The sequence below is a fragment of the Exophiala aquamarina genome, assembly GCF_000709125.1.
Source record: "Exophiala aquamarina CBS 119918 chromosome Unknown aczIA-supercont1.13, whole genome shotgun sequence".
In the NCBI taxonomy this organism is placed as follows: Eukaryota; Fungi; Ascomycota; class Eurotiomycetes; order Chaetothyriales; family Herpotrichiellaceae; genus Exophiala; species Exophiala aquamarina.
Window position 1 is genome coordinate 737,941 of NW_013550575.1, and position 26,973 is coordinate 764,913.

The 26,973-nt window shown below is 51.6% G+C and overlaps 14 protein-coding genes across 14 annotated transcripts; 7 read left to right on the forward strand and 7 right to left on the reverse strand.

The window, feature by feature from the left end:
- Positions 1-306: 306 nt before the first annotated feature.
- Positions 307-1,924, forward strand: A1O9_10567 (xaa-Pro dipeptidase; the record flags this gene model as incomplete). The annotated part of the gene is made up of 3 exons (XM_013400728.1): positions 307-1,009; positions 1,101-1,284; positions 1,351-1,924. 3 exons carry the CDS (start codon positions 307-309, stop codon positions 1,922-1,924), a joined length of 1,461 nt encoding a protein of 486 aa, XP_013256182.1.
- Positions 1,925-3,757: 1,833 nt separating this feature from the next.
- A1O9_10568 (glutathione S-transferase) lies at positions 3,758-4,478 on the reverse strand (the record flags this gene model as incomplete). The annotated part of the gene is made up of 2 exons (XM_013400729.1): positions 3,758-4,358; positions 4,429-4,478. 2 exons carry the CDS (start codon positions 4,476-4,478, stop codon positions 3,758-3,760), a joined length of 651 nt encoding a protein of 216 aa, XP_013256183.1.
- Positions 4,479-5,442: 964 nt separating this feature from the next.
- A1O9_10569 (beta-glucosidase) lies at positions 5,443-6,861 on the reverse strand (the record flags this gene model as incomplete). The annotated part of the gene is made up of 3 exons (XM_013400730.1): positions 5,443-5,778; positions 5,815-6,268; positions 6,317-6,861. The coding sequence occupies 3 exons, from the start codon at positions 6,859-6,861 to the stop codon at positions 5,443-5,445; spliced, it is 1,335 nt and encodes a 444-aa protein (XP_013256184.1).
- Positions 6,862-8,326: 1,465 nt separating this feature from the next.
- Positions 8,327-9,997, forward strand: A1O9_10570 (uncharacterized protein; the record flags this gene model as incomplete). Its single annotated transcript, XM_013400731.1, has 1 exon — positions 8,327-9,997. One exon carries the CDS (start codon positions 8,327-8,329, stop codon positions 9,995-9,997), a length of 1,671 nt encoding a protein of 556 aa, XP_013256185.1.
- A 90-nt stretch (positions 9,998-10,087) lies between these two features.
- A1O9_10571 (uncharacterized protein) lies at positions 10,088-11,086 on the reverse strand (the record flags this gene model as incomplete). Its single annotated transcript, XM_013400732.1, has 1 exon — positions 10,088-11,086. One exon carries the CDS (start codon positions 11,084-11,086, stop codon positions 10,088-10,090), a length of 999 nt encoding a protein of 332 aa, XP_013256186.1.
- Positions 11,087-12,020: 934 nt separating this feature from the next.
- Positions 12,021-13,133, forward strand: A1O9_10572 (uncharacterized protein; the record flags this gene model as incomplete). The annotated part of the gene is made up of 1 exon (XM_013400733.1): positions 12,021-13,133. One exon carries the CDS (start codon positions 12,021-12,023, stop codon positions 13,131-13,133), a length of 1,113 nt encoding a protein of 370 aa, XP_013256187.1.
- Positions 13,134-13,371: 238 nt separating this feature from the next.
- A1O9_10573 (glutamine amidotransferase) lies at positions 13,372-14,613 on the reverse strand (the record flags this gene model as incomplete). Its single annotated transcript, XM_013400734.1, has 2 exons — positions 13,372-14,544; positions 14,599-14,613. 2 exons carry the CDS (start codon positions 14,611-14,613, stop codon positions 13,372-13,374), a joined length of 1,188 nt encoding a protein of 395 aa, XP_013256188.1.
- Positions 14,614-15,208: 595 nt separating this feature from the next.
- Positions 15,209-18,010, forward strand: A1O9_10574 (dynamin GTPase; the record flags this gene model as incomplete). The annotated part of the gene is made up of 2 exons (XM_013400735.1): positions 15,209-17,513; positions 17,577-18,010. 2 exons carry the CDS (start codon positions 15,209-15,211, stop codon positions 18,008-18,010), a joined length of 2,739 nt encoding a protein of 912 aa, XP_013256189.1.
- Positions 18,011-18,127: 117 nt separating this feature from the next.
- A1O9_10575 (uncharacterized protein) lies at positions 18,128-18,680 on the reverse strand (the record flags this gene model as incomplete). Its single annotated transcript, XM_013400736.1, has 2 exons — positions 18,128-18,563; positions 18,625-18,680. The coding sequence occupies 2 exons, from the start codon at positions 18,678-18,680 to the stop codon at positions 18,128-18,130; spliced, it is 492 nt and encodes a 163-aa protein (XP_013256190.1).
- Positions 18,681-19,324: 644 nt separating this feature from the next.
- A1O9_10576 (glycine cleavage system H protein) lies at positions 19,325-19,690 on the forward strand (the record flags this gene model as incomplete). The annotated part of the gene is made up of 1 exon (XM_013400737.1): positions 19,325-19,690. One exon carries the CDS (start codon positions 19,325-19,327, stop codon positions 19,688-19,690), a length of 366 nt encoding a protein of 121 aa, XP_013256191.1.
- Positions 19,691-20,013: 323 nt separating this feature from the next.
- A1O9_10577 (uncharacterized protein) lies at positions 20,014-20,568 on the reverse strand (the record flags this gene model as incomplete). Its single annotated transcript, XM_013400738.1, has 1 exon — positions 20,014-20,568. The coding sequence occupies one exon, from the start codon at positions 20,566-20,568 to the stop codon at positions 20,014-20,016; it is 555 nt and encodes a 184-aa protein (XP_013256192.1).
- A 582-nt stretch (positions 20,569-21,150) lies between these two features.
- On the reverse strand, positions 21,151-22,333 carry A1O9_10578 (uncharacterized protein; the record flags this gene model as incomplete). Its single annotated transcript, XM_013400739.1, has 2 exons — positions 21,151-22,236; positions 22,295-22,333. The coding sequence occupies 2 exons, from the start codon at positions 22,331-22,333 to the stop codon at positions 21,151-21,153; spliced, it is 1,125 nt and encodes a 374-aa protein (XP_013256193.1).
- Positions 22,334-23,127: 794 nt separating this feature from the next.
- On the forward strand, positions 23,128-25,112 carry A1O9_10579 (uncharacterized protein; the record flags this gene model as incomplete). Its single annotated transcript, XM_013400740.1, has 2 exons — positions 23,128-23,835; positions 23,991-25,112. The coding sequence occupies 2 exons, from the start codon at positions 23,128-23,130 to the stop codon at positions 25,110-25,112; spliced, it is 1,830 nt and encodes a 609-aa protein (XP_013256194.1).
- A 405-nt stretch (positions 25,113-25,517) lies between these two features.
- On the forward strand, positions 25,518-26,179 carry A1O9_10580 (uncharacterized protein; the record flags this gene model as incomplete). Its single annotated transcript, XM_013400741.1, has 2 exons — positions 25,518-25,644; positions 25,716-26,179. The coding sequence occupies 2 exons, from the start codon at positions 25,518-25,520 to the stop codon at positions 26,177-26,179; spliced, it is 591 nt and encodes a 196-aa protein (XP_013256195.1).
- Positions 26,180-26,973: the final 794 nt, after the last annotated feature.

Here is a 26,973-nt window from a genome sequence, read left to right on the forward strand (position 1 = left end):
CATATATCTCGCTAAGCTCGCCGACCAACCATTTTTGAATTCTCATTTTATATTGAAGTCATCCATCAAATGAGCAACTAGCTGCAATGAAAGAGCCAGGCGAGATATCATATAGCCGAGTCTCTCACCATGGGGCATCTCTGCGAGTTCAATGTCTTCTCGCTCGCTCGCGCAAGATGCAGGCGATCTGGCTCGCGACTGTGATGGTGCTTGCGTTGGCTGTACAGAAGTTAATGGTGAGTCTAGGTGCCCACTGCTCCAGGGGTCCAGAATTTCAAATGTTGATTGCAGACACTCCAACGTACTATGGATGGACTAACATGGCAGTGCCACGTGGAGCTGCTCTGCTTTGCATCCCAGTCCAACAGCCACAGCAGCCAGGTGCTCGAGGTTCAGAAATGTGCCATCTCCAATCTCAAGCATCATTCTTACTTTCTAGACAACGCAGTCCCGATCAAAACAGAAGAGTTCATTGGACGGCGCGACCGACTCGCTGCCGCACTCGTCGAAGCCGGAGTAGATGCATTCGCTCTTGAACCAGGATACACCTTCCAATACTATGGCAATATCAGCCAGACGGACTGGGAGCCATGGGAGCCGGAGGAACGACCGTTTCTAATGGTCGTGCAACCAGTCAGAGATCCCAGAACGAATGAAGTCAAGGCGAAAACGACCTTTCTCTCGCCGCATTTCGAGGAAGGTCGCGTTCGAATGCTCGGGATGCCGTTTCCAGACCATGAGGAGCTGGAAATCGCAGTCTGGGAGGAACACTGGAATCCATATGAGACGCTTCTGCATACAACATTCAATAATTCCTCCAGTGTCAGAGTCATGGTCGACGAGGAGATCCGGGATTTCATTGTCCGAGGTCTCGACGCGGCTGGCTTTGAGACCGTTGGGCTGAGCCGTGAGGTCGACAGCGTCAGACAAAGGAAAAGCCCAGCGGAAGTGGAAATACTCAGAGCGGTGAACACTGGCACAGTGGAAGCTATTAGGCAGATGAGGCCCTGTGAGTATATATACTCGCCCGGAATGTTGGGCATTCACATCCGGGGTGTCCTATGTTTAGTTCAATCGCTGATCAAAATTTGAAATACAAGGTCTAATGCCAGGTCTGACTGAAAATGAGGTCACTGATATACTAAACAACGTTCTCCAATCCGTGGGCTTCTCACTCTTCTTCAATATCGTGCTCTTCGACGAAAATGCTGCCCTGCCTCATGGTGGCTTCATCACGGGAAACAAGATTCTCGATTATGATACCATGGTCCTCATCGATGTCGGGTGAGTATGCTTTTGTGTACATACATGGCTGTGGTATACAACCGTTGCTAATTTGTTGATGGTAAGTGGGCATTATCTCGGATACTCCTCCGACATATGTCGAAGTTTCTTCATCGACCCACCAAAACACGCACACCAATTCGCCTCATCAGCGCGGTCGTTCATATCACATCGATTCCATAGCTTCCTATCCGTATTCACAGGGAATTCCTTCCCGTCGGCTCAGCCCAAAGAATCGCCACTTGTCCCATCACAAACCTCGCTCCACACTCTAAAGCTCAAGATCTGGTCCCTGGTACTCGCGGCCCAGGATTCAAGCATTCTTGCATTTACGCCCTCTCACACAGCAGCAGACGTGGACATCGCGGCGAGAGGCGTGATCTCTTCTGCCGGGTATGGGAAAGAGTTCACGCATCGGGTGGGTCACGGCATTGGAATCAAGGCCCACGAGTCTCCGTATCTTAACAAAGGAAATACCCAGACAAAACTCCTCCCTGGAATGACATTCACTAGCGAGCCTGGGGTTTATCTCGAGGGACGATTTGGCGTCAGGCATGAAGATATCTTCTTGGTCAAGGAAGAGGGTCAACAGGCGGACTGTCTCAGTGGTAGGAGAGCTAGGGGACCTTATGATCCGTAAACCATGTTGGAATTAAGGATGTCCTGAATGCTAGTTGTCGAACGTTTGATACTGCATGCGCCAAGCTGGTGATTCGCACACCATTGCATACTTCCGGCCATATGAGCGAATGAGTACCATACGTGTACAGAATTGGGTAGCAAATACGGGATTCTATGAACTAAGAGAAAAACGGGAACAAAAGTGTCGCAGGTGTTTCTATTCAAATAGATCAGCATTAAGCAATGGATCAACACACCCCCATATTAAATTCAGATAAAGACCACAAAACCTAATACAATCCACGCTGCGGATCAGCCCGTGATTGAACTGGCAGCCGTCCTGACCTGACAAAGGCAAAATAACTTCATTCATTTCAAAGGAGTGTTCGCCGAGTCATGAATTCTTACATAGAATTGTCATGAATATGCAGCAATCTATTAATGTATATAGCCCGTCTCAGAGATTCGAGGTTTAGCTATTCTCGCTCACCAAATATTATCTACAACACAGTTGTTGCCATATTACTGACTGCTCGGACTGCTCCGGACCCCAGATCATCTCAGATTCACCAAACGCCACCCCGGTGCAAGTACAGAACAAACAGTGAGTGACACCATGGCCCCACCAGAGCTAACTTCCCTATCTAACGGGATACCACAAATATTCATCACCTTAAGTGACGAGCATTCAGATTCTGGATGTGATACCAGTGTTCAGACAAAAACAAACACCCATGGTTCAAGAAAGTCTGCGGGTAAGAAACTAGTCTGCAGCAGTGAATAGAAGCTATCCAATCAGTTCAAATGATACGAGGCTCTCACAGATCTCTCCATGCAATCCCTAGACGATTCATAAGTGGAGTCCAGCTACTCCAGACGCATAGTCCACCAAGTGCCCGCCGCTCCTGAGGCATATATGCAGTCTCTAGACCGAGGACTCGTTGAGTCAGATTTCTACTTCAGGGCTCACCCGGAGTGAGGGAATCCGCTAGCTGACATCTACCAGATCCAAGCCGATTATGAAGACTCGATCATCTGGCAGGTTCAACAAGCAGGCGAGATATTAAAGTCTGACAAAGACTATAGAGTTAAAGTTTACCAATATAAGGTGACCGACGACGACGAAGGTGTTACCACGGGCGGAAGGGATTTCAAGGCCTTCCAGATCTTGAATACCCAGAACAAAAGGAAGGATATGACCCGGGAGAGAAACACTGGTTTCCAGACGCGTTGTGATCATTGAATGGGGTGGGATAGGTTGGTACCTTGCTTTTATGGAGCCATTCACGTCTTCTACACCTGCCACAAGTAAGTATCCCCCTACCCATAATACATGAGCCAGCCCCTTTTAATTTAAAGCCACGGAGCTAGGACTTGCTAGTTCTAGCAGTAGTTTGGTGAGTATGGAAGCACAAGAAGGTTAAACGCCACAGCAATTACTTCCTCTAGTCCCTCTCTGGCACGATGAATAAAGCTAAAATTATCCCAGCTCAAAACAAATATAATTGAAACTCCTTGTGATAGATTTAAAGTATTCTAGGGCTGGACCCCCAGACCCTCTAGCGCCATTCAGTAGTTCCCTAGATTGCGTGATCAGGCATAAGAGTCGACTTACTAGAACATCAAGGAAGTGGTTGCCAGTAGCTGTAATGAATTAATATTCATATGCTAGCTTGCAAGCCTGTCAATTCTCTTCCGTTATATAATTGGCCATCAGGCTTTTGTACTATCACGACTGAGTGTTATTCTGGTCGTCCCATGTAGCCTTCCCTCTATACACCTCCCCTTTCTCATCACAGGGACAGATGACGGAGCCACTCGATCCCTGCGTAGAACCAACTAGCACATCGGACTAAGCCTTGTCTTTTTTGACACTCTCCCTAGCCATCAACTTCTCCAGCCACGCCCGATAAGCGGGATATTTCCCTCCCTCAAACAACCTCCCCCCCTGTGTCAAAAATTCAAACTGCGGATTCATCACCACCGCCGCGTATGGCACAAAGCTGAGATCCGCATATGTGACTTTATCCCCAACGAGGAACTCATGATCCTGCAGCCATGAGTCCAGCACCCCAATTACCCTCTCCACCTCCTTCACATACCTGGCCTCCGCACTAGGAAGCCTCTCCGAATGAAACATATGGAACCACGACGCCTGCCCGTAATATGGACCCTGGCCCGACACCTGGAACATCAACCACTGCGTCTGCTGATGCCGCTCCGGAAAACTGGTGTAAGAGATCTTCCTGTCATTGTCGTACGTCTCAACCAGATACTGAATGATCGCGCCGGTTTCCCAGAGTGTGATTCCTGTGTTTGGGTCTGTGATTGCGGGCACCCGTCCGTTCGGCGTGATGTCCGTGAATGGCTTTATGTGCAAGTCGCCCCATTCGACGTGGGAGGTCGTGTACGGGACGGAGAGCTCCTTCAGAATTATTTCGACTTTTCGAGGGCTAAGAATAAAGCGGGTATATTAGATTTGTACGTGTGAGAGATATGATGTAATGCTGAATAGCTACATACTTGGGGGTCTCGCCGTGGCTATAGAGAGTGATTGGTTTGAGAGCCGGCATTTTTGGAATTGAATGTCCAACGGTGTCGTATGCTGTCTGGGGACGCTCGTTCCCTATGTGATGAATGAAAAGCAGATTCAAAGTGATCCAAAAGTTGACAGGCGTTGTCCAAGGGTCGATGGAGGTACGTGGGCAGATGAGGGTTATATATGTATTCTGACAGTCAACGTCTTTCGCACCTTATGTGCATACTATCTAGCAAGCTGCATCGTCCTTGGGACTCCTGTATTTCATGGTTTTGCGCCACTCTGTGGCCCCTTCCAGCCTTGCTCAGTAATCGCACCAAGTTTCGGATCCTATAAAGGGCTCTCAAGTTTGCCCTCCGCCTCCGCTTAGGAACCTTATTGACCCTTGAGACACCATCCCGCGAACTTCGACGCCCAGAGTAGCATGGATACTGTCCAAAGCCACCCATCAGCGCGGCAAGTAGAAACCATAGGAGAGCTTATTCAGCGATTATGGAAGGGACCGGTAGCGGCGGAGGCGGAGGGTATCTACTGTATCCGATGTACTGATCTTCCTCGGCCGAGACAAGGGTGTCGAAAAGGCGCACATTGGTTGAGCATTTGTCCCAGCGTTGTTTTGGAGCTAGGAATGCATTCGACTATGTAATTAAGAAGGCCTCATGCTCTAATCTTTACAGTAACTCACAACTCGCTCTGGCAAACGTGGACTCGACTCGTAAAATCCTCATTCAGGTTCGAAAACAATCAATTACTATTCATTACTGACAACAGCGATAGCGACAACTTCCACTCCCTGGCTCAAGAGCGAGGCGAACGGTTATCCTAATATGTACCATTCACAATCGTAACCTGATCATTTTAGTCTCAAGTCCCGACTACCAAATCCGATATTCACCCCCACCTGGCTGGATGGTATCACCCAGTCCTGTAGGTTCGTGTCCCAGTAACTCAGGTCTCGTCGTGTCAAGGGGAACTGGACATTGGCACTCTCATCAGCTTTAATGGCGATCTTGTCGAAGTGCCGATAATCGATGAGGAGGCCTTCTGGGAAATTCGAATGCCAGGCATCTGGATCCCCAAAAGTACTGTCCGTTGACGAGATCTCCAGCATCATTTCCGAATACTCCGATTGTCCCTGGGGCTTTAAGCGGCAGAGTTTGATTCGCGTTCTTCAATAGCACGGTTCCCGCGGCTCCGAGCTCATGACTGAGCTGAGCATGATCGTTTCGCACGTCAACATCTGCCGCTCCAAGAATGAACTGATATTGATATTGCTGGGGGTCGTTGTTGTTCAAGTTAGGCGATTGCCCGTCAACGGGAGGATAGTTGTTCTGCTAAAGAAAGAAGTAAGGCGTCATGATGCGGCGGACCATATCATCGAGGCGTGACTCTGAGATGGAATCATTGCTCACAGCTTGAGTCACATTTCCACCGAAGAATGGTGCATTCGGATTGCCTCCAACGCTCCCTATATTATCACGACTCAGCAAAGACCAAAGAACAGGCTCTGTGACAAACATCCACAAACTTGGCATGTCCATGTCGAGGCCGGCATTAATGGCATCGACTTCTGCATGCGTACCACCCCAATCAGACATAACGTAGCCCTGGAGCCCGAGCTCGGTTTTCAAGAGGCCATTCAGAGTCTTGGAGTTTTGACAGCCATAAGATCCGTTGAGGTGGTTGTATGAACACATGATCGAAGCTGTTCCAGCTCTGACACCATTCGCGAAAGGCCATAGGTAGAGCTCATGGAGGGTTCGATCGTCAATGTTGGATGAAGCCGCTTCAATAGTGGTACCATTGGCTGACACGTCCGGGTTTCTGTGCGTCTCGTGTTCATTCCCGATGTAGTGCTTTAAGCAGGCCTACACACCACTTTTCTGCATCCCGAGGATTGTCTCCTCCGCCACAACGCCTGTCAAATACGGATCTGAAGAGAATCCTTCCCAGTTGCGTCCCCCATAGCCTATTCGTCCCAGAGGGCCAACGACGGGACCGAGAGCAACATGGCTTCCCTTTCCTTTGAACTCTGCGCCTATGTACATCCCTCTCGTAAAGATCAAACCTCTATCCCACGAAGCGGCTGCGGTAAGGCTAGCTGGAAAAACAGACGCGTATGTCGCGAGTCTGATGGCTAACGGTCCATCTTGAAGGCAGAGGCCGTCAAAACCGGGTCTGCGGATTGCCCCGAGGTTTCCAACACAGGGGCCTGGAGATGCACCGGTCACAAGCTGAACTTTTTCTTCCAGACTCAAGTTGGCAACGAAAGTATCTGCTTGTTCAAATGCGGCCTCCCAACCTAATCCAAGCATAGCGGGGCTTGGGTAGACTGGCGGCGATGTGCTCTCATCTTGAGCCAGGCCACCCACAGCCAGGGCTATGAAAATGCACGCGACGCTTCCTGTTTGTTTCATTCTGACAGTTACTTTGCAGGGGATTTGAGAAGGACACTCATCGAATCCACGATGAGCGGGGAGTAGGGCACTAGGCTAGCTTTTATCTCGCACAGACTTACATTCTGATGATTGTACAGTGGGGTGTGTCGCTCGGCAAGTCGCATCAAACAATGTTGTTTAAGTTGTGCGAGTCATCAATCATTGTGAACACTAGCTTTAGGAAAGTACTTGAACATTTCCCCTCACCGGGGACGGACAAGATGCTGGAGCAGACGAGAGTGGAACAGCCAGTACCACTTCGGTAGATCATCTGTCTGGCGATTCATAAGAGAGTGGTTAGTATCCTTGCAAAAGTTTACTGTTGTATATGCTGTTATTTGAGAGTTGTGGAGATCAGCAGTGACGCGGAGGCACAATGGCGTAATGTTAGGGCAGGTGGAGCAGAGCTGGATACATATGGTCTTTTGAGACTTTGGACAAGACGAGGATCAAGACATCTGCATCTAGGCACTTCGGAGGTTCCGTAGAACAATCATAGATACGTAGTGCAGGTTGTCCTGCCACCAGGATAGCTAATATCACGTCGACCGCATGAGCATGGTGAATGTTCTGTGGTCGAACGGAAAACAAGCAAAGATCACGGCGGCTTGTTCCTGTTTCGTAGGCTTAGTTGAAGATCACTCAAGCTGACCCGTGGTAAGACAGAGCCGTTGGACGACTGACTTGGGCTGGAACTTCCAAGGCGGTAATTAAGGTGGGGTAGATGAAAGGAGTTGCGGCTAGAGTAATAGATAATTAATAGTCATGAAATCATCTTTTCAGTAAGCTAGGTGGCGGGAGTCCGCCAAAACAACTGCTTAGACTGAGAATATTTGGTAGCAGGATCTCTCCACTGACAAGAAGGACTAAGTCGGAAGGTTATCAGCTATTAAACACGCAGAGGTGCTAGATTTGATGGAAAAGTCGCCACTCTACATGCATAGGGACATTTATGCAGCTCCAAAACAACCGGAGGAACAATAACTAGTGGAGAAAACATCTGTAGGTTGAAACAAGCATAGACGCCTAGCAGAATACCTGGAAATGGCCCATATCACCTTTGGCATCGAATTGCACAAACCGAACCTTAGGTATCAAGTGGTTGGACATATATATATGCCGACTACCACCCCGTTATCTTGACTCCAATTCAATATGGAGAAGACTGGGCAGTTCAGGGAGGTTCGCGGAGATTGCCATAAAAGCGGGAGCTTAACCAATGGGTGGAGGCCCGTTTCCATCTTCCTCTTTACGCCCTTCTGCCTTACTCTTCAATAGGGCAGGGTTTAACGGCCCAGTGACTTAAATGTCGACCAAATACCTGTATTCACCCCTGGGACGTTTTAAGGCTCTCTTACGGATCATTCCCAGTATTTGATCTGAGGATTCGAACTTCGCGCACCAATCTTCAACACTCCTTGTCCTGGCTCGTTCAGGTGTCGCCATGGTTGCCTCCCAAGAGATTCATAGCGATGGAAGCCACCTTCTCGAGCAACCGTGGAAATCCGAAAAGTTGGTTCAACTTCGAACGGGCAAAATAAAAACGGTGTTTGGGCCGGACATTCGCACAGCGATCTACAAGAGCGCCCACAACGAGCCGATTAGCGTTACAAAGTTGATCATCGGGGCTGATGAACACGCCTTTGAGCTTGGAGGCGGGCCAGATCGAGTATTGCTGCAATACTGCTCGCAGCACTACGATAGATGGAAAATGGAATTGCCAGCTAGTGAGGATCTTTTCGCACCAGGAGGATTTGGGGAAAACCTCGTCGCACGGTATGCTAATGAGAGGAATATCTGCATTGGCGATGTGATCCAGATTGGGAACGTGCTTGCCCAGGTCACCATACCGCGGCAACCTTGTTTCAAGTTGAACCACCGATTCCAAGTCAAGGACATGGCTCGTAGAGCACAAGACTCGTCCCGAACTGGCTGGTTCTATCGCATCCTTGAGGAAGGGACAATTCAAACCGGTGATGAAATGACACTCCGCGAACGGCCAAACCCTGACTGGACTGTCGCCCGGGTTCAACACCATCTCTATCACGACATGCGAAACGAGGAAGCCATGAAAGCGCTCGTCCAGATCAAGGAGTTAGGTGCAGAAATCCGCAATATCTTCGCCAGCAGGCTCAGGAAGCAATACGAGAATCAAGCAGCGCGTATAGGAGGAGGCGATGCAATGGCGCTGACCACTTGGTCCGACTACAATTTGGTCAAAAGGAGGGCCGAAACTCCGAAGATAGTGTCACTCACGTTCGCCGCGAGGGACCCTATTCGAGCACCCGAATTGGTTCAGCCAGGATCACACGTCCGGCTCCGCCTGGGAGGGAAACTTGTGAGAGCCTATTCCGTGGTCGCGGGTGATACGAATCAATTTGAACTTGCCGTTGCTCACAGCGCGCGTAGCCGTGGCGGGTCTCGCTTTATCCACACTCGCTTGCAGCAAGGTGATACACTTTCCGTAGGGAAGATAACTTCTAGTTTCCCCCTTGCGGTGGATGCTGAGAAACATGTCTTCATCGCCGGCGGAATTGGCTTGACGGCTTTCATTGCCTCAGCTCAACGATGCCAGAGGGATGGAAGTCCTTATCATTTGCATCATCTCGTCAGAACATCGAGTGACATTGCCCTCCGACGATACCTTGACGAGTTTAGCAGCAATGTCACAGTCTACGATAAGTCGCAAGGAAAACTATTCCATGTTGAAGACGTCCTGAAAGGGGCTGGCTCTGGAGCCCACATATATTGTTGCGGCTCCGATCGACTGATGGTCGCCGTTGCAGAGTCCGCTCGGTGTATCGGCATCGATCAGGAGCGACTACACTTCGAGAAATTTGAGATCTCAACGTCTGGCGACCCTTTTGTTGCTCAGCTATCAGAGTCAAAGAAGAAAATTGAGGTCAATGCGGAGCAAACACTCTTGGATGTACTTCGCGAAGCCGGGCTGGATATTGCATCGTCATGTGAAGCTGGTCATTGTGGCACGTGCCGGGTGGGTGTTAAAGCAGGAAGGATAGAGCATAGAGGGACGGGGCTGATGGACGATGAGAAATGCTCTAGCATGCTAAGCTGTGTTTCTCGAGGGGTTGGGGAAATTATCTTAGAGCTTTGAGATTCGATAGACTAACTTGTGTCCAGCCACGAGACTTGGCCTTGCACGGACAATGGCATCAGTGTATAAGTGGTGACCATGTCTCCTCTTTCATGGAAATCGCCTGGTGACAAAGTTTTTGATGTGTTTGGCCACCTCGCCCGGTTGCTCCATCGGGACCCAATGTCCGGATTCGATCGATTGCTCCTCGAGATCTGGCAACAATCCGGCCTTCTTGGGGATCTCTATCATGTCGTGACGGCAGACGAAATCGCCTGTGCAGCCGATGAATAGCACAGGGTCTTTGATTACGAGTCTCTCCTTCGGGATGGACCTGTCTGATTCAAAGTGGATATTGGACACTGCCGCTTTGTACATTCGAAGTGGCCCATCAAACCCATCGCGCCTAAATTGTTTGAGGAATTCGTCCTTCCATCTTGGCTCCTCGCCATATGCCTTCAAGGGAACGTGCTCGTTGTTGGTCAAGTACGCCTTCATGCCGCCTTTGACGCAGAACATCTTCTTCATCCAATCCTCAGACTCCCCATGGAGGACTTCCCACATAGACTCCAGGTTGCCGTCGATGATCTTTGCACCGTCTTCTGCGGAGAAGAGCTCCCAATACGCAAATTGAGGATAGCCGTAAATCTTCTGGGTGAAGTCGTTTACTGCATCCAAGTGGAAAGGCTGGTCCCCCGGTGGGAGATAGGCCACGTTCAAGAGAATGACAGCTGAGAATAGCTCTGGGTAATGTAAGTAGACACGCTGGGCGATAGCAGAACCCCAGTCGTGGCCGATAATGATGCTCGACTGAATCTGTTCCTTCTGAAGAATTTCCACCAGGTCGTCAGCTTGCCCCTTGTGGCTATAGGCGGCAGTGTCGGTGGGCTTGTCAGTCCCCGCATAGCCCAAGGTGTCGGGAATGATGATCTTGTTGGGCAAGCCCGATAGTTGGGCGACTACATCTTTCCACAGATGAGCACTGTCAGGGAAACCATGGATGAAGAACAGGGCTGGCGTGGATTTGCTGGATTCCCCACTAGGCGAGACATAGTAGGTGTAAGTGAAAGACCTCTTCGTCTTCAGAGTTTTCTTGTTAAAATTGTCCATGGAGCCTGGAGGGTAGACAATTTTGATCCTGAAATATAGTGGTCGAAAGGTGTAGCAGAATTCACCGAGACTGCACTTATAACGGCGTGGAATCCTTGTGGGCCTCCCATTATAAGCAGGTAAAATTAGAGCTTATACATAAGCCATAGACAATAGTCTCGACGTTGTCGCCATGCTCGGCCATATGCATGACAAGCCTAGCCATAAGTGAGACAAGTCAGAAGCGTGGTTGGGAGTCGAACATGCTGACTCGGCCGAGGCCTGCAAAATGGATTATTTAGCGGGTCAACTAATACGAGCTGTGTCGATCGGTTATTAGATATGTGGTACTCCGTACGGACGTACCTCGTCCTTGGGATCTAGAGTTTGCTCCACTGGCCACCTGATGACTACTGTACAACTGCGAAGAGGAGGATGTTTCGACTTCCGATGGCAGGGTGCCTAAGCTAGAAGGCCATATGAACTCCGCCAACGGACAACAAATACGGGGATGGTGGCCCGCCTTGTCTGGAAAGCTCGGCAGATACCACATACCATGCTTAGGAGGTACCGACTTACCAGGACCTAGTTTGGTAGGGCACCCAGTTCAGGCGCCTTGTCGGCGATTCTCTGTATCGAGTCCTCCGCAGTTCCATTGCTTGAAAACCGTGAGCACCGAGGATGAGTCGGACCTCCTCCATCGTCTCGATCCAACCCACGTGTAATGCTTGGCATCGCGAAGTTTCGCATAATCGTTGATCCGCTCCACCGTAGAGTCTATATGATCCGCCGTGTTAATTCTGCAGCCGCCTTGAACTTGGACACCGATCAAATCTCTCCTTTCATGTTGGCATCTCCTCTACATCTAGGATGGTGAAGTGGCCCCGGCTGCTCTATTGATCCCGGTCTGACGTATACCGCAGCCATCAGTCCTCTCGGCGCACATCATGCCGCCATGAACGGGGCGAGATATGGTGCATCTGATTTCTCCGAAAAGCCCATCCCATTCCCAAAGATCGATGAAGAGATAAGCAGTCACGAGAAAGACAAAGATGCCACCAAGTCCAAGAAACGCGGCGAAGGCCATCCCGGTCACAAGAGATCGGTTTCTGGAAACATACTATCTCGGTTGAGCTTCTTGCGCACCAACAGCGATCAGGACAAAGACAAGAGCGATGGCAGCGACAAAAATGGGGCTCAATTGCTTCCCCGGGGTCGCGGTGCCATGGCCATGGCAGAAGCCCAGTTGCAGAGCAAGCGCAAGAGGAAAGGCTCTTTACGAAAAACCGTTCTCGGCAAGGGACGAGATAGAAAGGCCTCTGACATGAAGAAATCCCCGCTGTCAAGTGCCAGATCCGCGCCCGCGCAGACACCGGACCAGGACCAGGACCAGGACCAGGACCAGGCGCCCACTCCACGAGCAAGCACTGACCTCAGTCTGTCGGGCCCGGCCTCTCCAGAATCCCCTCCATCGTGGCCTTTTAGAACCCTCTCCAGAGTTTCCATTCCTTCGATTCGAAGCAGCACTGCTTCCATTGATCCCGCATCCTCCGCAGCCTCGATTGTCAGTCCTACCATGGCCACGGACGCGTCAACCGACGATGAGGATCTTGTTCTCCCACAAATGCCCTCCCTGCGCAAGATACCCTCCGCAGCCTCCTCCTTTGGAGATTCCTACTTTCCCATCCAGGATCCGGTACGCCGCATGTTCGGCTCGCGCGCTCGCTCTCCCCTTGCCTCCCAGCCACAATCTACAGCCGGTACGCCCCCGAATGAGGAAGCATGGGACTACTCGGAGACTGCGTTCTGGGGATATGTGATTCTGGTAGTGACCTGGATCGTCTTCGTAGTTGGAATGGGCTCCTGTTTTGGGGTATGGTCATGGGCTTGGGACGTGGGAGAGACACCCTACGCTCCACCGGAACTGGAGGATGATCCAACCTTGCCCATCGTCGGTTATTATCCCGCATTGCTGGTTTTGACCTGCGTGATGGCCTGGGTATGGGTGGTGGTGGCTTGGGTTGGGATGAAATACTTCAGGCACGCGGATTTCAAGGGCGACGATTGAAATGATAGAAAGCACTATCGAACGCAGAAATCCATTGCACCCTTTTCTTATTCTACAGTCCCGTACAAACGCCTCGCTCAAATCCACTTGTCGTTCGGGGTATCATTCTAACCTTCATGTCCATCTGTCCCTTGAGCCCATTGAGTTTTGTCTGTCATTCTCGAATCTCCAACCATTCTTTTCTGGCTGGCAGTATATGGCCGTTCTGAAAAGGCAATCATCACTTCACTCACTGAGCCTAGGCAACCAGGGGCTGACCGCCATTTGGTGCTGCGCCCTGATGCACTTGTAAACTCGACAACTGCAAGTCCAATGGGCGGTGGTTCCCTTTCCCCGTATACTCGGCTCCATTGTTCTCCATCTCAGGCGGTGGTAAGGGAGTATGCGCAGGAGTGGCGGCTGTAGACGAGGGTGTCAATGTGCCACCACCAGGTGCCTTCGCCACCAGGCCCTTTGATCGTGCAAACCCTGTCGACCGCTCCGTTGAAGGATCCGCATCGTAGAATTCGTCTTTGATCGGCCGTACAAACACCGTCTGTTTACAGATCGTCACAATCGTGTTGGTCGGGACAGACAGCCAATTGTGACGCTCGAAGGTCAGTGGCTCACTGGCAACAAGCACCACGTCCGAAGCTTTGTCTCTTCGCTCCATTTTGAACTGTCCCTTGGTCTTGCCTTCTACCCACGCCGTGCCCGAGGAATAATACAGACTAGCCGCTGCATCGGTCTTGCTGCTGACGTACCTGGTCACGATGACCGAATGGCCATCCGTAACTGCAAAGTTTAGCAAGCTCCTCGTTTCAACATCACGAAGTTGATGCTCGGTCGGCACTGCCTGGACAAACGCGTTGATCTTGGCAATTGTCTTCTTCATGACCCGCCGCAAAACTTTGGTTTCAAAGCCTCCTTCAGGTTCAGAACTTGGGTCGACGCCCTCCCGCTCCAGGGTGTCGAGAAACAATGCAAAGGCCCATTCAGAATCAGTGCCTCCCTTGACTTCAAGAAACCACTTGTCAGCCAATGAGTCAGCAAGGGGGCGTTTGACATATCTCCATGCTCCGATGTTGCCGTTGTGCATCCACATGAGCGTGTTGTGTTGGAAGGGGTGGCAATTGCTCTCCGCGAGCGAGCCTTCAGTTGTGGCTCGGACGTGAGCAAAGATCAAATGCGATGCTGTCTTTGGAGCAATACGTTCGAGATTCACACAGTTCCACGCTGGCAGAGTAGATGTGAAGACGCATGGATCTGGCCCAAGTTCGGCTTCAGTATACCATCCAACCCCAAAGCCATCGCCATTGACGGGACGACGGCTGTCGAGACGTAGGCGACTATCATATGACTGCGTCAAAATGCTGTGTGATGGCTCCGTAATTAGTTTCGAGAGAACAATCGGCGAAGAGCCCTTATAGACCTTGTGGAGTTAGTATCTAGGACGGAATGGAGGAGTACAGCCTAGGTGACATACGAGGAAGCGACACATTGCTGTTGAATAGCTGTTGAGAAGAAGTTCAGTATTCAGATCAAGATTAATCCAGCAAGTTGTGAGTCACAAGCACAGAACCGTGCATTCTCGTGAAAACCCACTTGATAGATTGAGATCCCCGTGATACCAGAAGTCTGTGGCGACAAGGGAGTAAATGACAACCAGGACTCCACAACTCCAGATGACGATGGAAAACAGTCAGAAGTCACAAGATTAGGGTGCAAATGGGAGCCAGAGCCAGAGCCAGAGCGAGATAAAGGCCACCTGGTGATACCAACGAGGCTGAGCCAAGCAGTTAGGATTTAACGTGTAAAACTGACTCACCGCTCTAGGGCCCAGGGGCAGATGTCGTGCTCAACCAAACAGATCGTGCCGTCTAGGCCAGTCACGTGACCTCATCGTCTTATGTAATTAGACTGTAATGTCAAGCCTCATCACCTGATGCCACGTGACGACACGTCATTGGCGGATCGGGATCAACTGCACCCTGATGTTTGATATCTCGCCCTGAACCATCAATCCACGCGGGCGTGCCATTTTCATTCCTCTACTTCATCTCGTTCTTCATGCTGGACCCGGACCTGCGCCTGTGATGAATGGCAGGCTTCTTTCCACGAGGGTTGCACCTTTGCTGCGCCAGTGGACCATCGTTCGCACGCGCCTACTACACAACCATGCTCAGACGATTGCTGGCGGCCTGCTGAGGCCTGCTAGCCGAGTCCCTCCTCGACGGTGGCCACTCGGCTACAATTCTATACACAATGTTCCCGCTGTCCGGTCGATATCGTTCGCGAGGATCCTTCCCAGACTCGCCCTAAAGATGGCTCGCATCCCTGCAATGTTCGGCGCAAGTATGATCGCTGGCTTGGCCTATATCCAGTATCAAGCCGCCCAAGCCGGAACCTATGCCATGGATATCTTAAAAAGAGCGGGAGACCAAGTGTCCGATACATCTGCTAGCTTATTTGGCGGTGCAATGGGCATCGCGGACCAGATTGGCCATGGCTGGCAGCGCACCAAAGATGATGCACATCTCCCTGAATGGCTACAACAACTTTTTCAAAAAGAGGAAGAGTCTGGTACTGGAGGATCGGGACCCAATCCGCCGCAGAAAGCTAGAGTGGGAGGCACTGCTGCCGCCTCGGGAGCGGCATTGATCCTGGGCGAATCTGAAGATCAGGAAGAACGACAGAATGCCGAGATTGCGAGGGATGATCAAATGATGGTGCTGACAAGAAAGATGATTGAGATCCGGAGCATTCTGAACACCGTGGGCCAGGGCGGCGCCTTGACGCTGCCGTCGATCGTGGTCATTGGCTCTCAATCTTCAGGAAAAAGCTCTGTTCTTGAAGCGATCGTCGGCCATGAATTCCTGCCTAAAGGTTCCAACATGGTTACTCGACGGCCAATAGAGTTGACGCTTGTCAACACCCCCAATGCAAAAGCAGAGTATGGGGAGTTCCCAGCTCTCGGCCTCGGCAAAATCACCGACTTCTCCCAAATCCAAAGAACTCTGACTGACCTCAACCTCGCTGTTCCGGCGGAGCAGTGCGTCACGGATGATCCCATCCAGCTCTCTATATATTCTCCCAACGTCCCAGACCTATCGATGATTGACCTTCCTGGATACATACAGGTGTCTGGTAAGGATCAGCCCGCTGAGCTTAAGCAGAGAATTGCCGATCTTTGCGATAAATACATTCAGCCACCCAACGTCATTCTCGCTATCTCTGCAGCAGACGTCGACTTGGCGAACTCGACTGCTCTGAGATCAAGCCGACGGGTTGATCCACGTGGCGAGAGAACGATTGGAGTCATCACAAAGATGGACTTGGTGGACGCCAGCCGGGGAGTTGAGATATTGTCAGATCAAAAATACCCCTTGAGATTGGGCTACGTGGGAGTCGTGTGCAAGATCCCCCAAACGGCAGGGTTATTCTCCCGCTCTGGGCAAAACATCACCAATGCGATCGTTAAGAACGAACACGCATACTTCTCAGCCCATCCATTACAATTTGGACCGCAGTCGGAGCTTGCAGTTGGAACTACGACACTTCGGCACAAATTAATGCATGTGCTCGAACAAACAATGGCAGCTAGCCTTGCGGGCACCCGAGATGCTATCATGCAGGAATTGGAAGAAGCGACATATGAATTCAAAGTCCAATATAACGATCGGCCACTCAGTGCTGAATCCTACCTGGCGGAAAGCCTGGACAGTTTCAAGCACTCGTTTAAAGAGTTTAGTGAAAACTTCGGCCGACCTCAAGTACGCGCCCTGTTGAAAGAGGTGCTTGATCAGAGAGTGATGGATCTCTTGGCCAAGCGATATTGGAACAAACCAATAGACGACCTATCGCAGCCACCGTCGGAGGCAGACCCCCTCTCAGACCTACCGAAAGCAGACCCGGCTTCGCTTTATTGGCAGCGGAAGCTGGACGCATCGACCTCAGAGCTGACGAAGCTGGGTGTGGGCAGGCTTGCCACGACGGTGGTGGCGTCTGAGCTACAGAGTCAGGTGGACAGGCTGATTGCCGCGTCTACATTCGCGTCCCACCCGTACGCCCAGCGAGCGATTGTGGATGCTTCATCCAGTATCTTGAATGATCGCTTCTACAGCACGAGTGATCAGGTTGAGAATTGCATCAAACCATTCAAATTTGAGATCGAGGTGGAAAACAACGAATGGGCCAAGGGCCGCGAGAACGTGGGGGGTGTACTCAAAGGCGAACTCAAGGCTTGTGAAGCGGCACAGAAACAACTTGAAGCCGCTGTCGGCTCCCGGAAACTCCGAGACGTCACGTGCTTTATCGATCGGATCAGGAAAGGGGACGTTGTCCTCGAAGGTGATGGAAGTGGAGGGGCAGGCGGGTTTTCGTCCGCGCTGCTGCAAAAAGGTAAGCTCGTTGTTATTGTTATGCAATTGTGTATTGCCATGAGTGCTGATATGTTACGTACAGGTCGAGAAGCCGTCTTCCTCCGGGACCGAGCCGAGATCATCAAGATGCGACTGCTTGCCGTAAGATCGAAGCAATGTGCCAACGTCAAAAACAAGTACTACTGCCCGGAGGTCTTCCTCGACGTCGTCGCGGACAAGCTCACCTCGACGGCAGTGCTCTTCCTCAATGTCGAGCTTCTATCGGAGTTCTATTACAATTTCCCTCGCGAGCTTGACATCCGGCTTGGTCGCCAGCTGGAAGCGGCGGAGATTGAGCGGTTCGCGCGCGAGGATCCCAGGGTCCGCCGGCACCTGGATGTGATCAAGCGCAAAGAGATGTTGGAGCTAGTATTGTCCAAGATTGAGAGTCTGCGGCAGCTGGAGGGTCGAGCCAAGCCGCAGGCAGCCACACCAACAGTGCAGGGAAAGGGCCAGGGGCGGTGGAGCTTGTTTTGATGCCGATGCCTCTAGTCGAATCACTGTAGCGGGCGTTTTCCCGGGTTAAACATGAATATGATGTATTCTTGCTCCTCTCGTCCAGGGCCAGCTCGACCAGCGTTGCATACGTCAGATTCAATTCCGCGTGTCCAGCGGTGCATCTGTGTGCGCGGGCGTGAATTGCGGCGTGTAAGTCGAGGGCGACAGCGGCGCATGTGGGCTCACAACCCTCTGGTTTGGAAAAATATTCTCATAGGCATTGGCGGATTCCCCTTTCCCGTTCCACGGTATCGTGCCCGTGACATCCTCCATCGCGCCATTCACACCACCCAGCTTGTCTCCAATCTTGACGACCGAGTACCGGATCAGCCGCGGATCCAAACTGAGTGTGCGCTTCACCTCGTCCTGGACCCGCACCGACGAGTCGAATTGCATGATGAAGTAGTGGCCTTGGCGGTGCTGGGCCTGGTGCTTCGTGGTCGGTCGCGGTAGGTCGAATTGTCCCCAGTTCTTGAGGCCCCGGATCACGCCTTTGTTAGATAGGATTTGGGTGCCGGCGATGCGTGCGATTCTGGAGATTGAAGGTCAGGATGGGGAGATCAGGAGAAAGAGGGTGGATGGGAGATGCCTACTCTTTGATGTTGGCCACGTTGCCCGGCCGGGCGATCACTATTAGCTCGTAAAGCATACCTAGGTAGTGTGGAGGCCCTATTTCAGTGGTGCTGCTGGTGGTTTTGCTGCTGCTATCCTGCGATGTTCTACGGAGTATGAAATGCCTAGTCGCAGAAAGATCAGGACCCGAAGCTCAGGAAGCGCGCCAAGACTACGGCGGGCCGCACGCACAAGCTACGGTCAATCACCCAGTCCCCAGAGGCAGCCTCTGCACCGCCGAACTCAGCGGGCGGATATGTCGCCGCGCGCACGTTTGCGTGAGCATTCGAGAAGAGGTCGAAGTCGTGGACATTTCAACAAAGCAAGACAAGAAGACAAGCTCTCGTTTTTGGTCTTCCTTCGACCGCGATCCTCAACATAGGCGTATCTGCTCGCGGGCACTTCATGATGAGCGCTTCAGCTTTGAACCGACTGGCCCCAACGGTCTCTCGACTGGCAACGCAGCGACTTGCAGCTTCACGCTCCGCTGCCACACCCCAAGCCTGCCGGTTCATTGGCGGCACACGTAGACCCTTCTCTGCCCGGTCAAGTTGTGAGTAGAAGAATAGCATACCCTGGCGCCTGGAGCTGACGGTGGGCCCACAGTCTATGTGAAGAAATACACAGAAGACCACGAATGGATTGAGATGGACACGGATGGAGTGACTGGTAGTGCTCCCCATGCCACATGCCCCCGCGCGGGATCGCTGTAGACTGACCAGAGCAACTCCAGGTACTCTCGGCATTACAGAATATGCGGCAAAGGCGCTAGGCGACGTGGTCTACGTCGAGCTTCCGGAGATCGAGCTCGAAGTCAACAAAGGAGACACCATTGGCGCGGTCGAGTCAGTCAAGTCGGCCTCGGATATCCTGACGCCTGTATCAGGCAAGATAATAGAACATAACAAGGTGTTGGAGGAGAAGCCGGCCATGATCAACAAAGGCCCCGAGACCGATGGATGGCTCGCTAAGATCGAAATCAGTGATGCAAAGGAGCTTGATGGCTTGATGTCCAAGGAGGACTATGATAGCTTTGAGAAGGAATAATGTGTTTACACGAGCGGAGAGCTCAACCTCTGACGCTTTCCTACATGTAGCGAGGACGGGTGATTTGCAAATTCAGGCGTTGTCTAGCCTCGACATTCCTCGAGCAGTGAGCTTTCCAAAAGGACTGGAATCCTGTCTCGGTTGCAAGATAACACAGCACAGACACAGATACAGATACAGATACATAAACCTTGTGAGGTAGCGATCTCAAGGGACAAGGTCAACGTCAACGTCAACGTCAACACATGGTCTCTCTTAGCGTTACTGACTCAACACACGGCCGCCCTCAGCCTTGACATGCGTGCTCAATTTTGATCTCCATCTCATTCGACTCTCTGGTCCAGCTCACCACTCTGACCATGCAGCCCGCTTCCACTCGTATCCTCAATGTTGTGACGGTGGTCTTCGGGGTGCACTTCAACATCCGACTCAAATCCATCGTCACTGTCGGCTTCGCCCAGGTACGCGGACTGGGAAGCATCGAGAGGTTCATGCTGGTCTCCGTCGACCGCTCTTTGTGCTTCAAACCCGTCATCCGAGTCCGCCTCACCCAAAAACGCCGAGTTCTGGGCATCCAAAGCTGGTGCTGGGGCCCCGTATGCGTCTTTGAAGGCTTCATGTCCATCATTGCTGTCAGCCTCTCCAAGAAAGGCGGCGTGCTTGGTCTCGTTGGCTGCCTCCTCGGCTGGGAGAGGCGAGGCAGGTGGACGTGTGATGATTGGGTTGCCGGCTGAGGGCGGCGAGGTCGCTACTGTCGCCGTCAACTTGGCCACCGACAGCTGAAAGGCTCGTCTGGGAGGGTCGACGCTGCGAAATGCAGAGTTCAAGATGGTGGAGCGTGCAAATGCAAGCCTGAGTAGGAGGGGACGTGCTGCCATCTTCGTTGGAGCTCTGATATCGAGTTTCTACAATGATACGGCTTTGTGTGGCTGTAACCAAGGCTTACAAGGTAGAGCAAGAAACACAAGACAGTAGTTCATTCTACAGCTTTAGAGAGTATGACGCGATATCCATCCACCTTTCAGCAGGAGGGGTACTTCTCGTCACCTGATATGCGTTGCAGCCCATCCTTGCCACGACGTAATGCCAGAAGCTTTGAGCCCATGACAAGCAGAGCATCGGTCAGTCGCACAGGGATGCATTCTCAGGGTCCAGGGATCCCTCGTCGAAGACAACAGAGACATTTGCGGGGCAGCAGCCGTCAAGCCCAAGCTCAGTGGAAATGCGGACCGGTATATCCGGACTCCGGACAGCCTCTTGACGGGCTACGAGTTACAAACGAGTTACAAGTCTTACGAGTAAAGCCAGTATGCGTCCCCCAGTCCATGCAAGCGAGCCAGCGATTCGCCTGATGATGATCAGCACGTGCCTGTGGAAGTGTGTGCGACTCTCTCTATAGCTCATCTATATAACTCATATCAGCCTGTGTTACTCTCAAGGCTTGGTTCGCTGTGCCCACATCAGGCTGAGATATCCTCATCACAATGTCGGATGACACGTTTCCCAAGCGTCTGATCTCTCGAGTTAGTATCTGTCAGAAGGGAGAAGGGGATTCCTCTCATCTGCTCGTCACTCACTTGTCCGAAGTTCTTTGAAATCTGAGGAAGGTCCTCCAACACAGCCATTTCCACCTTGGGCTTGACCTGGCCTCGTGCAACGAATTCAATCGCCTCCCAGATGTCCTCCCGCGTGCCGACTGCAGATCCCATGAGTCGGATATTTTTGCTGACCAGGGTGATGGGGTCGAAGCCAACCTGCTTGCCAGGCGGAGTGAGTCCCACACAGACATAAGATCCATATGGAGCAACCAGGTCTAGAGCTGCTTGGTATGCTTGAATTGCGTTGGCCGTCACTATCACTGCTGCTGCTCCGCCGCCAGTGAGGTCCTTCACGGCAGACACATCGAGCTCACCTCCGTCAAAGAATGCATCTGCACCCATCTGAAGGCTGTACTCCCGTTTCGCTTCTCCCACGTCAATCGCGACCACGCGGAATCCCATTGCTTTGGCATATTGAACACCCAGCGACCCGAGGCCACCGCCGGCCCCAGATATCGCAACCCACTGCTCTTGAGAAGCACCACTGACTTTGAGGGCCTTGTAAGCAGTGACGCCGCCGCAAAGGATCGGCGCCACCAGGTGGTCGGACACACCCTCCGGAATCCGAACTATGAAGCGAGAGGGCACAATGGCGTATTCTGCGAAGGTGCCGTCTCGCTTCAGCCCAGAGCACAGCATCGCAAGGCAATGGCCCTCGCCACCGGGAGTCCTACAGAAGATGCACTTCTCACAGATATCCCTCACCCAAGCAATCCCTACTCTGTCCCCGATGTGCGCCTGTGAGTCTGGGACCGCCGAGCCGATCTTCACAACGCGACCAACGCCCTCATGACCAAGAATGTCTCGTGTTGGGCCCGAATGCCCCGCTGCAAGGTGGAAGTCAGAACCACAGACTCCAGACACCGAAAGTCGCACCAGCAGATCTGTCGGCTGTAGTTCTGGAACATTGCTGGTTTTGACTTCGAAATCGTACGATCCGTTCTTTCTCTGGTCAAGTAGGTCAGTGTTACCATAGATTGTATGGATGTGAAGCGGAAGCACATACCACAACCACCGCAACCTTGTGGGTAGACGGAATCGCCATTGCGTCAAACGCGAGCTGGATTTCCTAGTAACAAAAACATAGCCATACTTTCTTATTCGAGTGTCTGTTCTCACTATGTATGTACCCATCCCTAGAACTCCACTCTTTCTCAACGCTTCGTCTAGCTACTCGACACATCCTCTTTCATAGAGTCCACAATCCTCGGCAGTTGCAGGGGCACATCCCCAATCCCGATCAGGATCCGAGGTGGCTCTGTCGCCGTGTGGGGGATACCGCGAAGCACGATACCGCACGAATCAGTGGGGCAACCAATTCAATTTCTGCCATGTCCATCTTCGAGACATCCAACTCAAAATCTGAAGGAACTCGTACAAAGTCGACCAAGTTTCACATACCTTGCCTACGATCGAAGTCATCAAATTGACGATTTGGTTCTGATGGAGCATGATCTGCTACGCAACAAAAGACTCGCGAGAACCCGGGCACTTATGTACTACCACCATACCCAGCTCGCCGGTTTGACCGATTCGCTAGAAATTTCGTTCCAACGTCTCAACACCGAATAAAAACTTGCTGCGTGGCTTCTGCCAGTTGTTGAGGTCTGATCTCGCCTCAGCATCCTCCACGTCTCAAAATGTCGTTGTCAAAGCCACGATTAACCCTCGAGCTGTCAGCTGCTCCTTTGAAACCGTGTGATATAAGCCAACAGCCCAACATTGAAATACAACTGTACAGTTCCGGCCACGCGCCCTTAGACCAGAGCTCAAGCTCGCTCACCAGGCCATATTCAATCACGAAAGGCAGTGCGTTTGCGACCAAGCTCAACGTGTAAGATGCATTTGATCAATGTCAATACGTTGAAGCTGGAAGAGTTTGCAGACGGCATCAATGCACCCTCTTATGCCATCCTTTCCCACCGGTGGGAAGACGAAGAAGTCTCCTACAAGGATCTCCGACGGGGCCGTGCAAGCCAGTGCAAGGGCTATCGCAAGATCCAGATGTGCTGCAAGCAAGCTCACGAAGCAAGACTCCAATATGCATGGGTCGACACCTGTTGCATCGACAAAAGGAGCAGTTCTGAACTCTCGGAAGCCATAAATTCAATGTTCCGATGGTACCAGAACGCCACTGTCTGCTATGCCTACCTCAGCGACGTCAATGCGCCAGCAGCAGCAGATCCTTCCGTACGCATGCCACCCAGTGCCATCGGGAAAAGCCTATGGTTTACACGTGGCTGGACGCTTCAAGAGCTCATCGCTCCGAGGGAGCTGGAGTTCTACGACGCCAATTGGACCTGTCTTGGGACTAGGGGGTATTTGCAGGATGCAATAGCCCAGGCGACGAGAATCCCGGTGCCGATTCTGACTGGTAAGGACAAGCCAAACAAATATCCTGTTGCGCAGAGGATGTCATGGGCAGCCCGAAGGAAAACGACAAGAGTCGAGGATGTCGCATATTGCCTACTGGGGATTTTCGGTGTCAACATGCCTTTGTTGTACGGGGAGGGTGAGAGGGCCTTCACAAGACTCCAAGAGGAGATCGTAAGTCTCTCTTTCCTTATTTTTCTCCTTGAGCTTGAGGGAGTCCCTGGATTAGTGTGCCCATGGTCTTGATCGATGGACCTGCGTAGTGTCTTTTGGGATCAGTGAATCCAAGAATTTTTGTCTCTCTAACGCCCATGTTGCAATCCACCTAGATCAAAAGATCAGACGATGAAACTATCTTTGCTTGGCCCGGGATCTGCTCACCAGGTCATTGTACCCCTGGTCGTTGCTCTGGTGTCACCGACCTGGAAATCGCAACTGCCCTGGAGGATGCGACCGGGTGTCTTCTTGCTAAGTCCCCACTCCTTTTCGCCGGATGTGGTGGCGTTGTGCGAACGATTCAAGGATCCACGCCTTACGACTCCCATGATTACACTTTCACCAACGTCGGTCTATCAATCAGAATGCCCCTCGTTCCCTGGACACTAGACACATACCTCGGTTTCTTGAACTGCTATCTATATAGCACGAACAAGTCCAAGCCGGAACATGTTGTCTGCGCTATACGTCTGCGCAAGTGCAAGCGAGGTCTGAGGAATACGCAGTTTGTGCGTGTGGATACAGTTAGTGGGTGCATCTCCTCGGCGGATTTTGGCACGTTCAAAGCAGCAAGGTGGAAGGACATCATCATCAGAGACTTCCAAGATCGGTCAACCCCAATCCTCGGCCAGTTGAACTCGAACTTTCTTTATGGGTTTCATCTCACCGTCTCCGCCGTTCTCGACTTGGCTCCGATCGTCCATCGTTACCCTATTTCAGAGAACAAGAATTCAACGGTCGAGATTCCAATGGGCAAGTCCGGGACCATCGCTGTGATCGAGCTGCAGGACTCGCAGTCCAGCGAGTTGAGAACACTAGTCAAGCTCGGGTTCGATTTCAACTTCAGCGCCGTGATTCAGGTGCAAATCAAGCATGAGCCGATCTCGGACGCCGGCCTCATCGACGTCATGAAATCCGACTGGATAGAGCAGTTCGACTCGAGAAGGCAGCTCTCCATCCGAAGTCGAACCCACAGCTCTGACCTCTCAGATTGCTCTTTCACACAAACGAAGGAGCATGAGGACGAGGCGCTGCACAGTCATGAACCTGGCATTTGGACTTTTCTTGTTGCAGATGCCAGTGTTGAAATCACAAATCGTATTTTGGAATTAAATGCACGTATTGTAGTCTCGCAAGTAGCTTCGGAATGGACACTTGCCCTGCAGGCGATGGATCCGCGGATTCCGGCATTCAGACGCCCACCCGCTGATGATCTCCCCAGCCCCGGAGCTTGAGATCGGAGGAGATGCATTCTTTCACGAGTGGATAAGAGCTAATGAAAGCGCGCGCAACTACATGCCTGGACGCTTCAATATAGTGGCCCCAAGAACTAGCAGATGCAGCAATGTTGGCTGATTTCATAACTTTTGAATCATACTGAGCAAGGCTTCCTTCTAGGCTTGTCTTCCAGACGGACTTGTATGATAATGGCGAGCGCTAGGAATGAATCTAGGGGACGTAACTCTGTACGAGTAATCTGTCTGGAGTCAGCTTTCTAATCTGAAACATGACTTATTCTTAACATCGCAGCTGGAGTCAATTCAGACATGGACATACCCCACGGATGTTGGCTGTGATCTGAAAAAGCTGCTTCAAAGTTCTCCCCACTGACACCTAATCTACACTGAAAATCTACGACTATGGAGAAGAAGAAGCCTGTTTTGCCGTACCAAGATGATACGCGAAGTATCGATGATCGAGTGGCCGACCTCATCTCACGCATGAAACTCGATGAAAAAGCAGGCCAACTGTTCCACAACGTGATCGGTATGGGGCGGGATGGCGAGCTTGCGCCAGCGTTCCCACAATTCGGCCTGCTTGCATCATTGCATCAACAGTCCTGCTTGAGGGAAAACTCTTCTCACATTTCAACCTGATCGGCTCCATTCATGATCCCAAGCTAGCAGCACGTATTGAACAACACTCGATTAGACGCCCCAATCTCACTTTCCACAAAGCCCCAAATCAATTCGTCGAGAATGTAGGCACCGTTTTCAATCCCAGGTGCCTGAGCCAATGGCCTGAGCCTCTTGAACTTGTTGCACTGAGAGATCCTGCGTTGGTACAGAGATTCGCAGATTGTGCCAGACAGGAGTATTTAGCTCTCGGTATCCGTGTTACACTCTACCCGCGAGTCGATCTTGCGACCGAGTACCGGTGGGCACGCGTCAATGCCACGTTCGGCGAAGATGCAGACTTGGCTGGGGACTACGTGGAAGCCTATACCAGAGGATTCCAGGGTCCCAGTGCAAATATAATCGACCACACATCTGTTTCTACCATGACAATACAAGCACTTTAACGGTGGAGGTCCTCAAATGAACGGCAAGGACCCTCCTTTTATTTATGGCTGGAACAAGTGTACCCTGTTAACAACTTCGAATATCACCTCAAGCCATTTAAAAGAGCTAACGAAGATTCTCGACGCGGGATGCGACCAATCTGGTGGCGAAGGGCGCCCTGAATTAGTGATTCATGCAGTGCGCGACGGACTCGTCTCTGAAACAAGACTCGGTGAATCTGTGGATCGCCTGCACCGTGAAAAGTTCTTACTTGGCCTTTTCGACAACCTATTCATCGATATCGAGGCTGTGGGGAATTTAGCGGATTTCGTACATTCAGGCCAGCTTGCTCAGCGCAAACCCATCACGCTTCTTGACCAACAAGTCTAGTATCCTTCCACTCTCAAAAGCGAACTTGCAGAACCAGAAGGTATATCTTGAAGGTATCAAGGCCGAGACAGCGCAAGAGCGCCGCCTGATCTTGCCCCACAACCCCGAGGAGCTACACCGCCTTGAGAGAATTTTTCGAACGGTCCCAGCTGCCGCAGTTGATGTCTATCTCGATCGACCCGGTGTCCCAACCAGACTGGCAGCACGAGCAGTCGCTCTCATGATCAACTACGGCTGTAATGATGATGCTTTCTTGGATGCCATATTTGGGTTGATTCGCCCCGCAGGGCAAGCTGCCATTTGATCTTCCACGATCTATGGGAGCGGTTCGCAAGAGTCGTGAGGATATCCCGTTTGACACGGAGGACCTCTTGTTCCCTTTTGGACAAGGGTTGAGATATGAAGGTGTCCAGTAATCTTCAAA